The sequence below is a fragment of the Carassius auratus genome, chromosome 23, assembly GCF_003368295.1.
Source record: "Carassius auratus strain Wakin chromosome 23, ASM336829v1, whole genome shotgun sequence".
NCBI lineage: Eukaryota > Metazoa > Chordata > Actinopteri > Cypriniformes > Cyprinidae > Carassius > Carassius auratus.
The window spans coordinates 18,542,860-18,557,859 of record NC_039265.1 but is presented as its reverse complement, the minus strand read 5'-3'; the positions used below and the strand labels follow the sequence as shown (position 1 = coordinate 18,557,859).

The window sequence follows — 15,000 nt, the reverse complement described above, 5'->3', positions numbered from 1 at the left end:
TCATCTGTGAGCCCCGTCTCTCTCCCAGCGTCCTGTCTGTCTCTCTGCAGCCGATCGATCACGTCCCTGAGTCTGTGAACACAGCAGACGACGTCAAACACCTGCATCTCTACACGTGTTAGAAACATGTGACAGAGTCTCAGAGGAACCTGTGGATCTCCTCCTGTGAGTGTGGAGCAGACGGATGAGACGCCCGCAGGGTGTGACCAGGGTCTTTACGTCTGGCCCGACTGCCATGACGCGGACGAACTGAGGGAGATTCTGTGGGCATGAGCTCAACGTGACGCCACGCTTCTGAGACCTGAGAAACAAGAGCATCATTCGACTCTCAATAATCATGTTATTATGAACAGACATGACCCTGGAGCACAAAAACAGGCAGAAGGGTCTATTTTTATTTTATACAAAGCTAAATAAATCATCTTTCCATTGATGTATGGTTTGTTAGGAGGACAATATTTGAAAATCTGGAATCTGAAGGAGCAAAAAAAAAAATCTAAATATTGAGAAAATCACCTTTAAATTTGTTGTTAGCAATGGATATTACTAATCAAAAATTACGTTTGATATATTTACAGTAGGAAATTTACATGGAAAATGACCTTTGCTTAATATCCTAATGATTTTTGGCTTAAAAGAGAAAGTTATAATTTTAAACCATGCAATGGAACGTTATTGAGAGCGAAATAATTAGAAATCAAAGCAATGTAACCTTAATTTTACACAAACACGATTCAGAGACGCATTTTAAATCTGATTGCGATTCACAATTTGAAAAAACAATGGGTAAAAATATACGTAGTTTATTAAAATACAACAAATAATACGCTCCATGAAATCTAAAGTTAATCGAGCTTAATGAAATTCACGTAACGTTATTTTGTTTGTTTGTTCACAAGCGTTCAACGGTTAGTTCAAAATAACATGAGTTAAACAAAACACCAACTTACTGTTTAAAGGCATGTGGTCCTCGTACAGCAGTGTTTGATTAAATATTGAAGTGAAACGAAATAAAAACGTTTAAATCCGTGTTATTATGAAACTCCCTCAGCGTCTGTTTGAATCTGACGCCATATTTCCTCCTCCGCCCTCACCATGACAACAACCACAAGCGAAAAACAGCGCGAAATATCCCTCAAAACATTTAGCCGCTGTTTACTTTTACTTAACACGTATATGTTTTTTTATTTAGTTAAATGAGTAAATAAAGGTTTAAAATATTGTAGGAGGCTTTATTTTGCCACTTCCTTCCGAAGAAATTTTAACTATTTAACGACTGATTTTAACAAACAGTGATGTAGTTTTGCTTTTTATTTTACAAATCTAATTTTAAACTCGAGAATTATTGCACATAAACTTAAATACGTAGTAGTTTAACGTAATATTGAGAAGAAACCAGCTATTAATTATATTTTGAAAAATTATAGATCACCCTCTCAACAGTGGTACAGTCCTCAGTCGCGCTGAGCGGGAGGCGGACCGAACTATTCCTTCGGCGCTGAGGGGAGACACACATTCTCGTGCACGTCTCCCGAGTTCTTTCATTCATCGCGTGATAATATTTTTAATTCGCGTGTTTTTTGTGTTGTTTTTAAATCTGAGAGATTTTAGAGTGGTCTCTGAGAGAGTAGATATGCAGAAGGGAGTGAAGGTGAGTTTTTACACACACACTCTGCTTATGTTAGCCTATGCTAGCCGAACAAGGCTAACGTTCTTTTATTTAACGATAACTGTTAACGATACTTAAGTGTCGATAGAATTTAAATCTTAATAAAGCGTATTATTGTTTAACAAAAGCAAGTTAATAACCATGAAGGCTAATTTTATGAATGTAAGCGACGTATCTGCTGGTCCAGTGTTTTGTTTATTGTTTTCGTGTTGGTGACACATAATTGTGTTGTTGTTGTTTTTTTATTAATTAATGTTAACCCCTTAATTTCTCAGATGAAGATGACAAGTGATCAGACCACAGACAATTTTACTCCAGGGGACATAGTGTTTGCTAAAATGAAGGGTTATCCTTTCTGGCCTGCCAGGGTAAGTTATATACAGCAGATAGTATGCATATTATTCAGATACAGTAAATTAAGTCTATTAAAATATGACTGTTCAAATGTTGTTTTATATGTCACTCAGATTGGCGAAGGAAAAGCCCCCAAAAATAAGATCCCCATCTTCTTTTATGGAACACACTCAACGTGAGTAAACTGGACACACACACACACACACACACACAGAGACAAACAAATAAAAGTTTGTGCATACAAATGCTTCGTGAATGAAACTCCTTTTTAATAGAAAATTCAAAAAGAAAAGCATTTCTATTTGTAACTTTATAAAAGTCTTTATGTACAATAGTTTTTAGTGCGTTAAATCTGTACACATGTATTTCCATGTAATAGAAAGAATGCAACAAACTAAAAACAAACAAAAACTCACCTTAAATTAATGTCACGTGTTTTATTTTAGAAAAGCATGAACTGAATGCCTAGAATGCAATGCAAGTTATTTTTGATCATGATGATTTACCAGATGCATAGATGTAAAATGCATATTGTGTTTAGTTTTGTGTTTTGAACACTGTCTCCATCATCTCTCCTCATCAAGAACGTGCCTCTTGCCCAAAGACATCGTCCCCTACTGGCCAAACAAAGAGAAGTTCGGCCGGCCAATCAAACGCGGCGGTTTCGAGGAGGGCATGTGGGAGATCGAGAACGACCCGGGTGTGGGCCTCAGAGGTCACAAGGTCAGTGTTTATAAATTGTTTTATAAGAGGTACACAAAAACCATGGGGCATGTTTTCATTGTGGTAAAAAGGGACAAATTGTGAGGAGATGCACTTTTCCACTGGAGGAAGCATGAATGAATTAAGAATTAAACACTCTTTGGTACACATGCATGCCGACGCAAACGACTGAGAGCCAAAAATATTTTATTAGTAAAAAAATAAATAAAAATTAACCCCTCGGTGTTACAGTTTGTGATGCTCGCTGTTATAAAACCACTGGAATGTGAGTTCTGTGTTTGTGACAGAAAGCAGCGCTGCTGAAACGACTGTCTGAGAGTCGACTGAAACTGAAAGACAGGACGAAGAAGAAAGCAGAAAATAAGAGCGAAGCCAAGAACCAGACCGCGTCCCGTAAGGAGTCAGCGCCGAAGAGCGACTCGAACACAGCGACGCCTCGCAAGAAAGAAACTCCTGTGAAAACCAGCAGAACAAAGTCTGAGTCCGCCGCGGCAGACGATAAAACCACCGAAACCAGATCAACACGCTCCAGAGATTCAGTGACAAACACCGTCACACCAGACGAGAGACGCACGGATCGAGTCTCGCCTGCGAAGAGAGTCACGACAGAGAAGAGAGTCAGAGATTCAGTGACAAACACCGTCACAGCAGACGAGAGACGGACAGAGAGAGTCTCACCTGCGAAGAGAGTCAGAGATTCAGTTACAAACACCATCACACCAGACGAGAGACTGACAGAGAGAGTCACGCCTGCGAAGAGAGTCTCGCCTGCGAAGAGAGTCACGACAGAGAAGAGAGTCAGAGACTCAGTGACAAACACCGTCACAGCAGACGAGAGATGCACGGATAGAGCCACGTCTGTGAAGAGAGTCACGACAGAGAAGAGAGTCACGACAGAGAAGAGAGTCAGAGATTCAGAGGCAAACACCATCACAGCAGGCGAGAGAAAAACGGATAGAGTCACGTCTGCTAAGAGAGTCACGACAGTGAAGACGGTCGGTGAACGGAGGATTTTACCGTCCAGAAAGGTCATTTTATCACGAGGAGCATCAGCAGCAAAGAAGCTCGCCGCTCGCAGGAAACACATACTGAACAGAAAGATAAAGAAACGGAGAGAGGCTCATAATCTCAAGCAGGTTTGTGTGATGTGAGTTTAGCCAGCTCTCACCTGGATTATATCAGTTATTAATGTTGTTCTTTGTGCTGAAATCCTCCAGCCCTTGAGGATCACACGCTCCACTGCAGATCTGACCCAGACCTCGGACCGAATCACTGCCACGCCGGCGAAGACACCCGCTCTGAAGCGGACACGCTCACAAACTGAATCTGATGTGAAGGAAGACGCTCCTGTTCCACTTCCTGTGACGAGTTGCTCCGCCCCCTCCCGCCCAGCAGGTGAACTCAAGGCTTTAAACTGAGATTTGACATGAAATCTGGCATTTAAAAATAGAAAACAGGCATTACTCGTTTCATTTTGTGAGTTATTTTTAAGGTGTCAGATGCACACAAATTAACCAAATTATAATACCGTATTTTTCGGACTATAAGTCGCACCTGAGTATAAGTCGCATCAGTCCAAAAATACGTCATGACTGACCCTGCGACTTATAGTCAAGTGCGACTTATTTATCAAAATTAATCTGACATGAACCGAGAGAAGTGAACTAAGAGAAAACATTACCGTCTCCAGCCACCAGAGGGCGCTCTATGTCTTCAGTGTAGGCTACAGGAGAACTGAGCAGCATAGAGCGCCCTCTCGCGGCTGGAGACGGTAATGATTTCTCTTAGTTCATTTCTCTTGGTTCATGTCAGATTAATTTTGATAAATAAGTCGCACCTGACTGTAAGTCGCAGGACCAGCCAAACTATGAAAAAAGTGCGACTTATAGTCCGGAAAATACGGTAAATAGTACAAAGAAAACAATCTGGTCAAATTTGTATTCTTGCCTTATACAGAAATCTGTTTTATTTGTATTTATTTCCAACATCCGTTTTTTTGTTTTGTTTTCTACATTTTTTACAATTCCATTTAATTGATTAAATAAACATTTTGTAATTAAAAAGCATTTTTAATTAATTGCAACCTTGAAACTGATGCAATTTAACAACAATTATTATTATTTATTTTTTTTATTTGTTTTTGTTTTTTAAATGCTTTCTTTTAAAGGCTTTCTTAAATAAAAAAAAGTGTTTTATTTTTTCCCCCAAATTCTGTTCTTTCCATTTTATTTTGGTTCAGGATTACATTTAGTAAGAATAAAGCTTGTTTAATTAATCGTGAAACTTATACAGTTTAACAACAATTTATCAAAGCTTAACAGAAATGTAAATCTAGGATATGACATCTTTTTTTTTTTTTTTTTTTAAATCTATCTTTTCTGTTTTTATTTGGATTCCATTGTAATGGTTTAAATTTTTTAATACTACATTGTAATAAATCAATATATAAAAAACAATTGTTTATTTCATAAAAATTACTTTGTATTTCTATATTTTTTTATTTGTATTATTTAAATAAAAATAATGTTTAATCAAATTCAGTTATATTTTCCCAAAATTATTATTTTTAATTGTCTTAAAATTTAGATTTAATCTTCAAAAATCCTGTATAATCTAATCGATTTTTATTAGTATTATAAATCAATTAAATTTTCCCCAAATTCTGTCACTTTTTGAATTATGCTACTTTGAAAAGTATGTTTTACAATATTTCATCTGTCATAATTTCTTCAAATTAAGCTAAACTTTTATTTTGAATTTTTGCAGCGATGACATTGATGTAACACTGAGTAGTAATATTTTTTATTATTATTATGCAAGTAAAGAATGTGACAATGTTTACTAGTGCAAAATAAAAAATCACTTAGACAAACCAACATATAAACGGATAGCTAACATTTCTGATGAGTAATATTGAGCATTAATATAATATTCACTTTCCAATCGAATCTAATTAAGTCCTGCTCAGTATTCAGTTTGACTCAGAAATAAGTCCCATCACAGAAGTCAAATGCTTATCTGGATTATAATGTAGAGGGTTATTATTATTATCTGCTGTTACAGATTCAAAGAGGAAGCGTGTCACAGAGGAGCAGACGCCTGCAGCAGAAGAACTGGAGAAGAGCGAGGTCAAGAAGATCGACACACAAGACACGCCTGAACAGACCGAGACGCTGAATAAACCCCAGCAGACCAAGAGCCACGTTCTGATCGTCTCTGAAAAGCAGGACGAGGCTAAAGAGGAGAAGAAAGCGATCGATGAAGAGGAGAGCGCTTCAGAGATACGGAGGAGCAGCAGCGGTCTCTGTGTGTCTCAGAGGAGTCAGATCCCGGCCGAGAAGAGACAGAGCGTGCTGAAGTCACTGCAGGGACTGGTGACGTCTACCAGAGGAAAGACACACACCTGCGAGGAGACACCCATCAAACCCACCGCCGACGAGAAGGAGGAGAACACAGAGCCTGACAGCAGCAACACCGAGTGAGTGAAACCAGTCAACACCAGGGATCTCACCACTACACAATAATGTGTTCACACCAGACACCAGATCTGACACAACAATACAGGACAAAATCACACATCGTCGTACTTCTATAGAAACGGTGGCTCATTTGAAAACTATAACAATCTGAACTTGAACAGAAAACACCACTGTCTCCTTGTGTTTTCATTTAAACATATCATATAGTTACATAACACACAGTTCTCATCATTAACAGAGTGTGTTTCTACAGACAGCAGAACGACAGCAGCAGCAGAGAGGAAGAGTGCAAAGGTGAGACGCACGCTAACAACACTGAATCTGTGTGTGTGTGTGTGTGTGTGTGTGTCTAACCGTGTGTGTGTGTGTTTCAGATCCCTCTCTGTCCGTCACAGACTCGTTGCTCTACCGGCTGCATGGTGACATCAGAATCTCAATGATGCTGGAGAATCCCGTATGAACCCATCTCACATCATTATAAAGCGTTCAGTTTGATGATTCTCTGACCTCGCTGTGATTGGTGATCATTGTGTGTCTCTCAGGATGTCAGTAAGTGTTTGTTGGCTCTGGATGAGTTGAGCAATGTCCCGGTCTCGTCTCGAAACATTCAGAACCACAGCGAGCTCATCGACACGCTCAGAAAGGTACGCACAGACCAGTTCGCTGTTCGCAGACCGTGATAGTTTCTGAGTTCAGGCTCACATGTAACGTGTGTGTGTGTGTGTGTGTGTGTGTGTGTCAGATGCGCTGGTTTCGTGGCAGCGAGGCGATCATGTTTAAAGCATCCATGCTGTATCATCGCTTTAAAAACATCTACCTCATCGGAGACGCCGACGAGACTCTGAGTCAGGAGTACATCGACTCACTGCAGGAGGAGAGAGAGACGGACGCCAGAGCAGGTGACACACACACACACACACACACACACACACACACTCGTACGTGTTTGTCGAACACAAGACAAAGAATACGATAAAGAATATCTCTCTGGATTTGAGTCTTTAGTCTTTGCAACTTTACAGATCTTCTTTATGCACCAGGAGCTTGTAACACTCCAGAGAGAAAGGAGAACTTGAAATCACATCATATGACTGACCTCTTTAATAGAAGTATTTAATCTGATTATTTCAGCTGATAGATTCTGTGTTAATAAGAGCGAGTCTCTCTCTGTTCAGCTGTCGGTCTGAAGAGCGTCTGCGAAGAGACCCGAGATACCAAACCAGCGCCTCAAACCACTGGACATGTGCCTCACAGGTATGACATCATCATCAGTGAGCCTCACTGTCTCTTAACTCAACCTCCTGTTAAAGGAGGAGCTCGCCGAAACATGTGCTCACTCTCAGGTCACCATCGATAAAGATGAGTGTTTCTTCATCAGATCTGGAGAAATATAGCATTGCATCAGTGTCTCTCCAATGGAAGTGAATGGGTGCCGTCAGAATGAGAGTCTAAACAGCTGATAAAAACATCACAATAATCCACAGCACTCCAGTCCATCAGTGAAGATCTGGAGAAGACAAAACCTGAAAGTGCATCTGCTGTTGTCTCTCACAGATTAGTTTAGATCTGTTTAAACACTGCTTGATCTGTGCAGATTTCTCTCCTGATTCAGACCAGAACACGTCTTCACTGGAGGAAGTGTTATTATGGATTATAGACTGTATATGTACTGTGGATTACTTGTGGATTATTGTGATGTTTTTATCAGCTGTTTGGACTCTCATTCTGACGGCACCCATTCACATACATTGGAGAGACACCGATGCAATGCTACATTTCTCCAAATCTGATGAAGAAACAAACCATGGATGGACTGAAGGTGAGAAGATTCAGCAAAAGTTCATTTCTGTGTGAACCGTTCCTTTAAGATCTCCAGAACAGTGCGGTGTTAAAGCGTTGCTTGTGTTTCTGTTTTGTTCGCTCAACATAATGTCCTGCTTTGACTGTTTTCAGGGCGGACAGGAGCTGACGTGAGGAGACCACTGCCATTTTTATCCTTCTGTTGTTGTTCTGAAATCAGGCTTTTTATCCGCTGTTGGAGAGTTTTATCCCGTCGCCGTTGCAGTTATTTATTCACTGAGCGTTTTTACCGTCCAGTGCGATTCCTCATCAAAGTCACAGGTTCTCTACACGAGGTTTTCCTGTCTCAGATGAATCCCAGTGCCATGATGTCAGTGTTTCTGTTCTTCAATACTTCAGACGAGAGAAAGACACTAATAAAGGTCAGAAGCGGCGATGTTTCTGCTGTCACTCGTCCGGTTCTCTCGTGAACTCTGGTTTATACCTTTCCTTTCATCACCGAGCATTAGATCACATCAGCAGTGAACATGCAGACTTCAGCTCAGATTTATCTCAACGTTTTCAGACCGATGTTTGTTCTCTGTTCTGTTTGTTAGATGTGACACGATCAAAAGCATTAAACCTGAGCATTAAAATGTTAACTGGTGTGTGTTTATACACAGGGCAGCTACATTATACTCATACAGTTACACTCTTCCTCACACACACTATTATCTGATCTGAATCCGGTGCTAATACAACAGATACTGTCTTTAATGAATGCATTTAGCCGTAACGTGTTCTAGCTCAGACGCCCCTAGATTTGTATTATTGAGCACTTGCATGTGCTTCCTGTGTGATATTACAGTGAATCTGCATTAAACTGATCTTTAGTACTCTCTGGAGCTTGTGTTGTGATTTCATCTGATGTGTTACTACATACTGCATCTTACATTTACAATGTGATGAAACCATGTGTAGTTATATAAAACACACACACACACACATATAGATAGATAGATAGATAGATAGATAGATTTTATATAAACCAGCTAAAAAACTAAGATTTTTTACTGCTAATAATTATTTACTAATTAATAAAAAATACAATTAATTATAAAACCTTTTTTAAATAAATGTAGTACTTGTATTGGTTTGATGTTATGAGTTGTTTAATAAAAATAAAATAAAAAAGTTAAGAAAAAAGATTTACAATCATTCTGATCTGAATCAAATGATTCGCGGACCTGCTCCAATTCGCGATCCGCACTCGAACAGGATTCCTGTATGAACGATTCGCAATCCGTGCTCCGAAGTCCCGATCTGATTAAAGAGATTCGGAATTCCGAAGATCTGAATCAAATGATTCGCGGACCCGCTCCGATCGATCAATTCGTGATCCGCACTCGAACATGATTCCTGTATGAATGATTCGCGATCCGTGTTCCGAAGTCCCGATCTGAATCAAAAGATTCGGAATTCCAAAGTTCTGATCTGAATTCTCAATCTCAAAATCTCAATTCGCGATCCGCACGTGAACAGGAATCCGAACTCCCGAATCTGAATCAAATATCCGCTGCATAACGCAAACTGCATAAGTTATTCTGTGTCAGCCGCCACACAATGATACGTTTTGGGAATAATTTAGCATATTGATCAGTATATTGATTACTCTCATGACCATTCCTAATATTTCAAGTTAATAACTTATTAATAACACAATACGTTTTTGAAAGTAAAGTATGCCATTATCTACGCACATGCATTAAATGTACATCCTTGAAAGCGTGCAGTTTACTTTAACTTGTCGGGTAATTTCAGAGCGTGTTTAGTTAGCAATGAATTCATCACTCTTTCTCATGTTACAGTAACTGAGTGAGCGCTGAGTACTATGGCGGTCTGCTGGCCAATGAGCGAAGCCTATGGCTCATGAACATGAATTAAAACATGACAGTTACAGACAATGCAGGAGCCAGGCAGTCAGACGGAGTCGATTAATATTCATGAGACCGGTAATTCTGCGTCTGGTTCACGCAAACCGTTTCTGAATCAAACAAACGGCTGTTCATATCAATGCTTCTGGGTAATTAATTTAATTATAAATACTATTACGCTGTTTCTAATCACTAAGGGCGCGCGTGACGCGTCGATGGGCGTGTCCGGTGATTCAAAGTCACGCCTTCAAACCGACGACGTTCGGCGTCATTACAGAGAAGCTGAACGTTTCCGAAGGAGTTCGCCGCGAAGAACCGTCTGCAGCAGCGCAGTCGGCGGAGGAGAAGCCGGACGGATCCAGATGTGTGACGGTTAATGCGCTATGGCTCGGGTCGGTAACGGAGCGGACGGCGTTGAACCGGAGGAGGAGGTGACTCACTAACGTTACATAGGGCTCTTTTCTCTCAGAAGCGGAAGTCTATATTTAGCTAGATTTATGCATAAACTTGTCAGTCAGAGATTTAATTACATATTGACTCGGTGTCAGTAACAGCAGATGTGCGTGTTCAGGTAAACGTCATTTGCATATTTATACAACGGCGGTGACGACATAAGGTTAAGCACAACGCGCATTCACTTATAAAAAATAAAAGTGCTGCATCTATACTGTGATACAGCGAGAGTATTATTATTTTATTTTGCAATAAAAATACGTTTTTTTTATTATTATTTATTAGCTTTCTATCAACAAGCCCGCTGTAGATCTTGAATTAAGATCAGTTGCTTTTTTATATCAGAATTGAAAAAGTTTAAAGAATGTTAAGTTCAAAACATGTTATATAAAAAAAAAGTAATAAAAAAAGTAGTCCGAATAAATGAACGGAAATGAGTGGATTAGATTAGGTTAATAACTATAGTTCATCTCTATGTATCAGCACCAATTATTATCTCATATTGTCACCTGACAGGAAAGTTTCCATGGCAACCAGGTGCTTCAGTAACCACACACACACACACAGACACACGTGTGTGTGTGTGTGTGTGTGTGAGAGAGCCAGTGATCTGTTGCCTACACACTCCTGCCAGACTGGTTCACCAGCGTTCAGTCAAAGTCTGCTTTTGATGTGTCTTTCTGTAGATCATTCATAAAAACACATGTTCACCTTTGTTCTGTGTGTGTGTGTGTGTGTGTGTGTGTGTGTGTGTGTGTGATGAGAGAGAGTGTGCGTGTGTGATTCTGTGGGTGTCAAAATGGAAATGTCATCCTGTTTTTATGAGATCATGTGATTGTAGGGCAGAGAAGTTGACTGTATAAAGTATTTACTAATGTTGTGGGTGAAACACTATAGTTGTTTTATTCATAACGCATGTAGTATTATTGGAGATCAGTTTGTCAGATGCAGTGAAGTCCTGATCAGGGCAGCAGACTCTCAGACTTGAACCTTTCTTTCATGAAAGCCGTGGGATCTTTCTCTCACTTCAGTCAAAGAGTGATTTATAGAGGAATCTCTGCAGAAGTTCACTCATCAGACATAAACTCTATTCTGTAGTCACCACTTGAGGCCAGAAATGAAATAAACTACTGAAACATGCTTCATAATTCCTCCTGCAGAGAAACCAGAAACACAGCATCATGAGTCATCTGACGGATCGTGATTCTGACTGTGCTGTCAACGGTTTCTGGTTTTATTTATTTTAATACATTTACTTTTTTTTTTATAGTTTTTTATTTATTTATAATTTATTGATACTATATATAAAAAATTTTAAATAGTTATTTTATTTTAAATATTTATTTTTATATTTTAATACTTTTATTAATTTTAGTTTTGCAATATTTCTCGTTTCTGTGTGCCATGTTTTGTCTGCAGGATATATAGCTTGAAGCTAAATTAGAAAAATTGGCACCAAAGCTGCATTTATTTGATTAAAAACACTGTAAAAAAATTGTGAAATATTATTACAGTTTAAAGCAGCTGTTCTCTATTTTAATATCAATTAAAGTGTAATGTATTTCTGTGATGCTCCGCTGTATTTTCAGCATCATTCCTCCAGTCTTCAGTGTCACATGATCTTCAGAAATCAGAATAATATGATGATTTACTGCTCGAGAAACATTTCTGATTATTATCAGTGTTGAACACCGCTGTAGAAACTGTGATACCTTTTATTTTTCAGGATTCACAGATGAACAGAAAGTTCAGAAAGACAGCATTTAAAATAGAAATCTTTTGTCACATTATAAATGTTTTTACTCTCACTTTTGTTCAGTTCCCACTCAAACACACGTTAATGTTCATCTGCTCTGCTCGTTTCAGGACTGTTTTGAAGATGCTTTCGATCGCATCCCAGTGTGAGTATCTGATCAGTGTGAACCCAACACTTCAGATCATCCGTCAGACATCTGCGGGTCTCAGTGTGTGTGTGTGTGTGTGTGTGTGTGTGTGTGTTCAGGGCGTCTAAGATGGACCTGCGGACGTCTATAGAGGAGTGCAGCATGGCCCTTAACCTGGTCCTCAACAACAAGTTCTCTGAAGCGCTGGATCTGCTCAGACCCTGGTAAACCACTGCTTCCTGGTGACTCTTATTTTGTAATCATGCAGACATGTGCTCTTGTTCCTCTTCTGTAAGCTGCATCGAAGTGTCTGCTAAATATAAATGTCAAATAAATTCAGTTTCAGTATAAATGTTATCAGTTCAGTTAAAAAAAGATTTAATTTTTTATCATTAGTTTAACTGCATTTGTTTATATCACCTAACAATGAAAAATACTGATACTAATCAATTTAATTAATTTATTATTTACATTTATAGAGCGGAGAGTTCTGTCCTTGATTCTGATTGGCTGAGCTGCGTTCCAAGCTGTTGTAAATTACGCTACAATGTAACGCACACCTTTGTTTACGTTTGTGTGTTGCTCGGCAACCACTTTGTAGCAACCACAGCTGTTTCTGAGGATTGTTTGGTGGAAGAATACTGTTTTTATTAATATCCTTATACTTTATTTGCTCTGTTTTATTCTGTAAAACCTCACTATGTATATGGAATAACCGTTTTATAAAAGCAATAAACCTGGTGAAGCCGTATATATATAACTGATAAGGGGGTTTCAGTCACTTCGCTTCATTCCGTCCCGTAGCTGTTATAAATTCACTGTTTATTGTTTAAAAGACTAGTTAGGTCTAAAATGAACGTAAACAATTGAGAAACTAATGTGTTTGTGTATATTAGACGCGTTCAGCTCTTAAAAAGACAGTACTAAACATGCTGCCGACCGTCATTAAAGGAATAGTTCACCCTAAAATGATTATTTACTCACTCAAATGTTGTCCCAAACCTGAAGCTATTCATTTCTTTCTCGTGCTGAACACAAAAGAAGATATTTTGACGAATGTCTGATAGGAAAAAAAGTCACTGTGGACCAGTAACTGTTTGGTTTCAGCAGACGAAAGAAACTCATTCAGGTTTAAAACCAACGTTTGAGCGAGTAAACGACGGTATAGAAATAAAACAGAAGTGCTTCAGTGTTAATAAAACAAGTCAATAAGTCAATCGCTAATGTTTTATTATTATATATGTTGATTCAGTTTCTTGAGCTCTCCTGCTAGATACATTGTATCACCTGGATGTTTTTTAGAATGTTCGTCTAGTGCACATCTGAAACTCTTTTAGATTCTACTGTCAATCGCTCACCTTGTAGCATTTGTTCAGAGATCTCACTGGAAACAGTGTTCGGAGCATCATGAATGACTCACTGGTTCTGCAGGTGGAAGGACAGCATGTATCACGCTCTGGGCTACAGCAGTGTCCTGGTCATGCAGGCCACCATGACCTTCGAGCACAGAGACATCCAGGCCGGGATGAGCACCATCAGAGAGGCCTTGGAGACCTGTCAGAGGTGCGGCTCAAATACCAGACGCTTCCCGAGCCGCTCCGCTTCTGATCTGTGTCCCGTCTGTCCACAGGTTCAGGAAACGGAGCTCGGTGGTGGAGTCCATCTCCAGCCTGATGTCCAAACACACGCTCGAAGGCCTGACAGCAGGTCAGAGACCGACAGAAACATTATAGCTCACTGCGTCTGCTGGGAAACGTGTTCTCACTCGTGTGTGTGTGTGTGTGTGTGTGTGTGTGTGTAGAGGAGATGCATGCGGAGATCTGCTACGCTGAGTGTTTGCTGCAGAAAGCCATGCTAACATTCATACAGGTCTGTAACCCATCCACATACACGAACGACTCCGCTAATCATCTGAGACAATGCTTCACTTATTCACTGTAGTACAGTTGTTCTAGGTTATAATCAGTAAAACTCTTACAAGTGTTAATGTTTCGAGCAGAGCTGCTTCTCAAGTGAATCTTGTTTCAAGGATGTTTAGATATTTTATTGGAAAACAAGACAAAAATGTTGCATCGTAAGAACATTATTTATTATTATTATTATTATTTATTTATTTATTTTAATGCTGTCAAACCATTAATTGCATCCAAAATATACTTTTTTCTTTACATAATATATGTGTATGTACTGTGTATATTTATTATGTAGATATAAATACACACACATACAATAATTTATATATATACAGTATATATATATACACGCAAATACTGATTAATCTCTGTTTTCTGTATTTCAGGATGAAAACATGATCAGTTTTATTAAAGGAGGAATTAAAATACGCACAAGTTATCAAATATACAAGTGAGTCTGAAATCTAGAATTCATCTCTGTTACCTGTTTTAAAATATTATGTAATCTATGATATCTTTATTAATATTGTATTTGTTAGATATAAAATTTGACGTTATTGCATATAAGAAACAATGTACTTATGTAATACTTGATATTATTATATTTGTTTACAACTGAAAAGAAACTGAAAGTACTGAAAATACAGATTGCCATCGTCCACCTCAATAATTTTTTTATATTTATATATTATTTTTATTAATATGTATTATTATTATTATATTATATTGCATAGCAGATATGTAATATCTGATTATTATTTATATTTATTTTTACATTTATATACAATTTAATATAGAAACTAATAATTATAA

The 15,000-nt window shown here is 38.6% G+C and overlaps 3 protein-coding genes across 6 annotated transcripts in view; 2 read left to right on the top strand and 1 right to left on the bottom strand.

Moving 5' to 3' along the window:
• The window catches only part of LOC113041649 (coiled-coil domain-containing protein 171-like), a 14,529-nt gene extending 13,200 nt beyond the window's left edge, over positions 1 to 1,329 (bottom strand). For all 3 annotated transcript variants that reach the window (XM_026200298.1, XM_026200296.1, XM_026200297.1), the window contains exons 1-3: positions 951 to 1,329; positions 150 to 301; positions 1 to 72 (exon numbers count right to left, since the gene is read on the bottom strand). The exon at positions 1 to 72 is cut by the window's left edge and continues 67 nt beyond it. In XM_026200298.1, the coding sequence (XP_026056083.1) occupies positions 1 to 72; positions 150 to 271 (194 nt within the window). In that variant the 5' untranslated portion in view covers positions 272 to 301; positions 951 to 1,329. The remainder of the gene's footprint in view (positions 73 to 149; positions 302 to 950) is intronic.
• Positions 1,330 to 1,491: 162 nt separating this feature from the next.
• On the top strand, positions 1,492 to 8,907 carry LOC113041661 (PC4 and SFRS1-interacting protein-like). 2 transcript variants are annotated; one of them, XM_026200314.1, is made up of 13 exons: positions 1,492 to 1,651; positions 1,945 to 2,037; positions 2,137 to 2,198; positions 2,608 to 2,746; positions 3,034 to 3,882; positions 3,964 to 4,141; positions 5,810 to 6,224; positions 6,479 to 6,519; positions 6,600 to 6,679; positions 6,768 to 6,869; positions 6,968 to 7,124; positions 7,401 to 7,479; positions 8,179 to 8,907. In XM_026200314.1, exons 1-13 carry the CDS (start codon positions 1,634 to 1,636, stop codon positions 8,192 to 8,194), a joined length of 2,229 nt encoding a protein of 742 aa, XP_026056099.1. In that variant the 5' UTR covers positions 1,492 to 1,633; the 3' UTR covers positions 8,195 to 8,907. The 2 variants fall into 2 exon arrangements, with proteins under 2 accessions (XP_026056099.1, XP_026056098.1); XM_026200313.1 differs by having other exon boundaries at positions 6,464 to 6,519.
• Positions 8,908 to 10,177: 1,270 nt separating this feature from the next.
• LOC113041665 (tetratricopeptide repeat protein 39B-like) overlaps positions 10,178 to 15,000 on the top strand; it is an 11,575-nt gene continuing 6,752 nt past the window's right edge. Inside the window, exons 1-7 of the mRNA XM_026200319.1 lie at positions 10,178 to 10,369; positions 12,258 to 12,292; positions 12,394 to 12,498; positions 13,706 to 13,837; positions 13,905 to 13,981; positions 14,076 to 14,143; positions 14,574 to 14,638. Of these exons, the coding sequence (XP_026056104.1) occupies positions 10,322 to 10,369; positions 12,258 to 12,292; positions 12,394 to 12,498; positions 13,706 to 13,837; positions 13,905 to 13,981; positions 14,076 to 14,143; positions 14,574 to 14,638 (530 nt within the window). The 5' untranslated portion in view covers positions 10,178 to 10,321. The remainder of the gene's footprint in view (positions 10,370 to 12,257; positions 12,293 to 12,393; positions 12,499 to 13,705; positions 13,838 to 13,904; positions 13,982 to 14,075; positions 14,144 to 14,573; positions 14,639 to 15,000) is intronic.

Excerpts from the sequence above, each read along its gene's own strand:
- LOC113041661 (XM_026200313.1), top strand. Across the intron at positions 4,142-5,809 it reads CGCCCCCTCCCGCCCAGCAG|ATTCAAAGAGGAAGCGTGTC; the intron begins GTGAACTCAAGG and ends CTGCTGTTACAG. Across the intron at positions 7,125-7,400 it reads AGAGACGGACGCCAGAGCAG|CTGTCGGTCTGAAGAGCGTC; the intron begins GTGACACACACA and ends CTCTCTGTTCAG.